Source organism: Selaginella moellendorffii, unplaced genomic scaffold, assembly GCF_000143415.4.
Source record: "Selaginella moellendorffii unplaced genomic scaffold, v1.0 SELMOscaffold_449, whole genome shotgun sequence".
Lineage (NCBI taxonomy): Eukaryota > Viridiplantae > Streptophyta > Lycopodiopsida > Selaginellales > Selaginellaceae > Selaginella > Selaginella moellendorffii.
The window spans coordinates 1-6,138 of NW_003314704.1; the positions used below are offsets into that span (position 1 = coordinate 1).

Here is a 6,138-nt window from a genome sequence, read left to right on the forward strand (position 1 = left end):
ATCGCCAGAGCACAGCAACAGACAACAACGGTGGTCATGCACAAGCTCCCACAAGCTCGGAGGTCCACCACGCGCTCCTAGCCGCGGCCGCCGCCAGCGCCACCGCGCCGCCCCGCTCCTCGGAGATGCTCAATCTCCCCCGAGACTTCCTGTCCCTCCGCCCGCAAGAGCCGCCACCCCTCTCACACTCGCGGCTTGTTCCAAAGTTCGAGACCAAAGACGCGCCTTTGATCACGGTACAAATGGCGTCTCCTCCCCACAACTACAAATGCACCTCGATCACCACCACCACTAGCACGACTAGCACTGCCACTCCAGTCTTCTCGGCCGGTTACCCGCGAGCTCTAGCTTCTCACGAGGAGGTCTTGCGAGACAAGGAGCTCTTCCTCGACACGCTCCGGAGGCTCCACGGGAGCATGGGATTCAAGTCATTGACGTACGTAAGTAGACACTATGGTTGTCTCTCCCGCTCTCTTTTTGGTTTCTCTTTGGTTTCTCGATCGATCGATCGAACTCCTTTGACCGTTTGATGGATGGATGGGAACTTTTTCTTCAGCATACCAACAATTGGAGGAACTCAGCTGGATTTGCACCTCTTGTACAGGGAAGTCACGGCCCGCGGAGGATTACACCAGGTTGGTGGAGCGAAATTCTTGTTTCTTTGGCACAGGCACTCACTTCGCTCGTTGCTCGCAGGTGATCAAGGATAGGATCTGGAAGGAAATAAAAGCGGTGTTCCATTTCCCACCGACGACCACCAATGCGTCGTATGTTCTTCGGAAGTATTACTCGAGCCTTCTCCACCACTACGAGCAGGTCTACTTCTTCCGGAATCAGGGAGCTGTCGTATCTGCGCCCGGTTAGCTTTCTCTATCCGGAATTCATTCATTCCTTTTGCCTCGTTTTCTTCTTTTCTTTTCCTTCCTTTGACTGACTTGGAGTCAGGTCTTGTCTCTCCAGGCGATGCAGATGCTGCTGCTGATCCAGGTAGAAGAAAGGCAAAACAAAAACTTTACTCACAATACTTTGGTTGCTCTAAACAAAGTTATCTTTTTTTGTTCCTCGCAGGGAATGCCACCACGAACTGTATCGGTCAGACCGTGACAGGATCAATCGTTGGCAAGTTCGAGCATGGCTACCTCGTCAGTGTCACCGTCGGCAGCGAGGCGCTCAAAGGCGTCCTGTACAACGTCCCACCCGGCGAGTACGTGCCACAGTTCACGACCACGTCCAAGCTCCCGACTTCCAACGGAGCTCAGCTGTCCGAGTGCGTGAATGCTGATGGAGAGCTCCGGCGCAAGAGGAGGAGGAGGCTGGGATTGAGAAAAAAGGATCCCAACGCTCCAAAGCTCAACCGGAGTGCCTACAACTTCTTCTTTGCGGAGCAGAGAGCACGGATAAGGCTGTTGCAGCCCAACCGGGAGATCAGCAGGATGATTGGAGATTCGTGGAGCAAACTAACTGACGAGCAGCGACTGGTAACAGCACAAAGTTCTCTTCTCTCTCGTTTTTTTTCTTGGTTTTCACATCAGTGACACCCTCTGGCAGCCTTACAAAGAGCGTGGACTCGTGGACAAGGAGCGGTATCGGAAAGAGATAAAGCAGTACCGGGAGAAGATGCGGGGATTGAAGGACGTGGACCTGGAAGGCACGACTGAAGAAGCTCACGAGGAGGAGGACGTAAGCGATGATCCAGAGCAGGAGGTGGAGACGGAAGACAATGGCGTTCCGGCTGACGAAGAGCAGCGTGAGACTCTCGAGTTTAAGTCCATCCTCTCGGCTCAGGCCTCCTAACTCTTTAGCTCGTCACTCACTCACTCACCTCTTTAGTGTTGATGATCATGTACATTGCCTCACATCTCTCACAATTGTTGTCTAACATGGATAGATCGATTCGCAGCTCCTTTTTTCTACTTGCAGCGTAGAAAATCTTAATCTTTGGTGTATGCCATGATCGTAAATCCAGAAGATCCGCCAGGAAGATGATCGGAAAAGAGGGGCGACGGGGACAAATTGTTTTCTTCTTATTTCTGTGTCTAAAAGCAGTGTTTTCTGGCAAGCCAGAACGATATCCGATGGTTTCCAAGCTTTACAGAGAAACAAACCATCCAACCCAGCAGATTTCTAGTCTCCATCTCATCAACCTTATCACCAAACTGAATCAAGTCTTGTTAGAGACGAACAAAACAAATCCATGGCTGGTGTGGGGAGCTGTTTTCCTGCAACACGGCACTGCCATCTTCGAGGGACCACGCCAATAATATCTCGGACTTTAAATTGTTTGAAGCTCGATCGCAATGTAGCTATAGTTGTGTTTGTATCAAGTCGAGTGAGGAAGCATGGCGCCCCCAGCTGCGAGCCTCGATGGTCTGCCAACTTCCACGCTTGCTCATCCCTTGCTCCAAGGAGGCCGCCCTCCTTATCCCCACAAGTTCTCCGCGGCGCAACTGGAAGCACTCGAGGCCCTGTGCTCTACATTCGTTCCGCAGGTTTCGTCCCCCGATGGCAGCCACAGAGAGTTTTACGAGCTCTCTGGGGAGGCAGACGCAGAGATGGTGAGCAGGCCGAGCTAGAAAAGCAAAAAAGATGGCTTTGCTTGCGTTTGTTTGTAGGTGGCGGGGAGGATGACACAGTTTATCCATCCCAAGCTTTTGAGGAGAGCCGAGGAGGTGCTGGGCATGCTCTCCACGCCCAAGTCCACTCCGCAGTACCCCTACGACAAGAAGTTCAGTGAGGTGCCGCTCGAGGAGCGAGAGAAACTTATGTACCAGTGGGCCAACAGCGACGACGACGATTCCCGTCTCAACTTCAAGATCTTCAAGACGTTCATCCTCAACACCTTCTATAGCAAGGTGCCGTGGTTTAGAAAGACGCTCTCTATATCAAGACATTGTACCTCTTGGCTTGCAGGTGGATGCTTCGGGCTACAACCCGACCTGGGAAGCCATCGGCTACGCGGGACCGGATCCAAACTCCATGAAAGCAACGTTGCCTCCAAAGCCGTCAGCTCTCAAGTCCGCCGTCTTCGACGTCAGAGAGCACCCCGACCTGCGAGCAGTCCTCAAGCACACGGGTTACACTCTACTGGATGACATATCTCACCTCAAGCCGGCGCTGCTGCCTTCCAACAAGCTTGAGGACGGAGAGGACGTGATTGGCATCAAATGCGACGTGATCATTGTTGGAGCTGGCAGCGGAGGAAGCGTTCCAGCTCAGGTCCTGTCCACTGCCGGCCTCAAAGTTTTGCTGCTGGAGAAAGGCCGCTACTTTGCGAGAGAAGATCTGTCCCTGCTCGAGCAACCGACTTTCAGCGAGCTCTACGAAGAAGGCGGATTTCTGGCAACTGACGACTTTGCTTACTCGCTCATGTCCGCTGCGGTGGTGGGAGGCGGAACTTGCATCAACTGGGCGGCATCCTTCCAGACTCCGCCTCACGTCCGCCAGGAATGGGCTGAGGAGTGTGGACTTCCCATGTTTACCAGCGAAAAGTACCAGCAAGCTCTGGATCTCATCTGCAAGAAGATCGGTGTTCAGCCTAATGCAACAGTGGAAAGCTTCCAGAATGCAGTCCTGCGCAAGGGATGCGTTGAGCTTGGCCTCCACAGCGCAAACATACCGAGAAACGCGAGCCCAGAACACTACTGCGGCTGCTGTAACATGGGATGCCGACGGGGTATGAAGCAAGCGACCACCGAGACTTGGCTGGTGGAAGCAGCGGCAGCAGGAGCGACCATCCTCACGGGAACCAAAGGCTTGCAAGTGCTATTCACGGACGGGACCAAGAAGGAGAAGAAAGCCATCGGTGTGTTGGCCACCACCTTGGGTGACCAGCCAAAGAAGTTGATCATCGAGGCCAAAGCGACCATCGTGTCCACCGGCTCTATCATGACACCACCGCTGCTCATCAGAAGTGGACTCACGAATCCAAACATTGGGAAACACTTCCACATCCATCCGGTGCTGGGAGTGTGGGGATACTTCCCGGAGGAGGAGAAGAACCCGGGAGCTAGCTTCGAAGGAGGGATCATGACGGCCTTTAGCGCGGTGAGCGCACGCTGGGACACAGTCGGCTATGGTCCGGTGCTCATGACACCGAGCTTCCACCCCGGACAGTACGCTTCGGTGGTAACTTGGAAATCTGGAGCTCAGCACAAGGAGGCAATGCGGAGGTTCAGACGAGTCTCTCAGGTGGTGCTCTTCACTCGTGACAAAGGAGCTGGGAGTATCGGAGTGGACAAGAAGACGGACGAGATCACGATCGAGTATACTCTAGATCCATACGACGAGGAGGTTTGCCTGGAGGGAGCGGAGAAAGGACTTCGCGTGCTCAAGGCAGCGGGGGCAGTGGAAGTCGGGACGCACCACCACGACGCTGAAAGCTTCACGTTTGGCAAGTCGACAAGCTGGAAAGAAGAGAAGAAGCGGTTCGAGGAGTACCTTGCGAGCGTGAGAAGCAAAGGGCTCAAGCCCAACCGGCTGCCAATGGTATCGTATCACTTGCTGGGATCGTGCCGGATGGGATCCAGCCCCGAGAACTCGGTGATTGATGCCAAAGGCGAGACTTGGGATGCTGAAGGCCTCTTCCTCACGGACGCCAGCGTCTTTCCCACACCCACGGGTCTCAACCCCATGGTCACTATCCAGTCCATCGCCTACTGCACTGCACAGAACATTGTGGAGCATGTCAAGTCGTCCAAGTGAAAGAGCAGAGCTCTAAGCTCTAAGCAAAATCATACCAGAGTTTGTATTGTTTGTGAAGTACTGTGATGGAATAAGAACAGCGACGTATGGCCAGCTCACCTGTTTTACGAGAGGAGAAAGAAGATTTAGATTCTTCGTCCCAGCAAAGAGACAAACAGCTGCCAAGGAAAGATCAGCCACAAAACTGGCTTTGTCAATATTGCTCTAGAGACAAACAACTCCACCAAGAGAAAAAGAAATGCGTCCTAGTTGGATAGAGATGTCAGAGACTTACTTGGATAAGGCATCAGGACTGCAGCATCGTCCACAAAGCCAGTCTTTTGAGGACAAAAGAAGTATTGCCCCACACTGGAAAACCAAGAAGGAACCCGGCAGATCCCTGCTGGAAGGACAGGGACATCGAGAGAAAATGTGAGGTAGCCGGAGGTCGCTTTCCATCCAACCTAATAAAATCCCAAGAACCCTAAAAAGCAGCAAATTAGTGTAGGCTTTACAATAAGTAAATTAGGCTTTACAATAAGTAAATAATTTTAACTCGTCTTGAGCATATACACACACTTTTTCTCCAACAATGGCAGAAAGAAATTTATATATACTTGAGCTAGAAAGTAATCAAAAAGTCAACACAAAAAGAAGTATAAAATTTGAGCTAAGTCTGGATTAGGGTTCTTGCAACATTGGGAGTTCACAACCCTAACAGCTAAGAAATTCCCTAGGGGTAAATATCAGATTTTCAATCATGTGGAAAATGGGGCAAAATGTTTCTAGACAGCCCCATAGCTAACTGTTTATGAGTAAAGATCCCTGGGCCGTGGATTCCTTTAGCACATTTTCCCTCCTGGAAATTATAATGTTCCTTCAAATCTTTTTGAGTATGGTTCCACCCTAAAAGCAAGGAGTTTAGGGTTCTATGGCGATGAGGAGCGGCTGCTCGGCCAGGATAAGGTGGGTGATGCCGCATTTCACTCCCTCGAGCTTCTGTAGCAGCAGCGCATCGTCATCGTCCGGAGAAATCGCCGCAAGCAGCAGCACGGAGATCGCAAGCGAAGGAGAAACCGGGATTACTCCAAAGGCAAGAAGGAGGAGAAGGAGGTCCAAATCCAAGGCCGACGACAGCTGCGCTGCCAAGCTCACCATCAACATCAAGACCGCGATGCGTGAGTTTCGGCTGGGAGACATCCCCAACGCCAAGGTGTGTGGGCTGCCCACGGAGAGGTCGCTCTTCACCGTCATCCAGGGGCCTCATATCGACAAGAAATCGCGCGAGCAGTTTGATATCCAGACGCGGAAGTGGCGCGTCACCATCGATACGGAGACGAGTAAGTTACGAGAGAAGCTCGAGTTTCTCAAAGAGCACAGGATTCCTGGAGTGGAGATCAAGGCCCGGTTCCAGTACAAGCCGAGGATGGCTTGGCCGCTCAAGCCTACCCGGCTGTC

General features: G+C 52.3%; 3 protein-coding genes across 3 annotated transcripts; all 3 read left to right on the forward strand.

The window, feature by feature from the left end:
* Positions 1 to 149: 149 nt before the first annotated feature.
* LOC112344005 (high mobility group B protein 9-like) lies at positions 150 to 1,794 on the forward strand. Its single transcript, XM_024668139.1, has 6 exons — positions 150 to 436; positions 557 to 635; positions 697 to 859; positions 961 to 987; positions 1,069 to 1,478; positions 1,549 to 1,794. The coding sequence occupies exons 1-6, from the start codon at positions 243 to 245 to the stop codon at positions 1,792 to 1,794; spliced, it is 1,119 nt and encodes a 372-aa protein (XP_024523907.1). The 5' UTR covers positions 150 to 242.
* A 223-nt stretch (positions 1,795 to 2,017) lies between these two features.
* Positions 2,018 to 4,797, forward strand: LOC9641242 (long-chain-alcohol oxidase FAO4A). Its single transcript, XM_024668138.1, has 3 exons — positions 2,018 to 2,555; positions 2,613 to 2,852; positions 2,911 to 4,797. The coding sequence occupies exons 1-3, from the start codon at positions 2,340 to 2,342 to the stop codon at positions 4,699 to 4,701; spliced, it is 2,247 nt and encodes a 748-aa protein (XP_024523906.1). The 5' UTR covers positions 2,018 to 2,339; the 3' UTR covers positions 4,702 to 4,797.
* Positions 4,798 to 5,364: 567 nt separating this feature from the next.
* LOC9641241 (ribosomal protein S10, mitochondrial) lies at positions 5,365 to 6,114 on the forward strand (the record flags this gene model as incomplete). Its single annotated transcript, XM_002994597.2, has 1 exon — positions 5,365 to 6,114. A coding segment is annotated over exon 1 (503 nt), but the record flags the coding sequence as incomplete, so codon positions are not given.
* Positions 6,115 to 6,138: the final 24 nt, after the last annotated feature.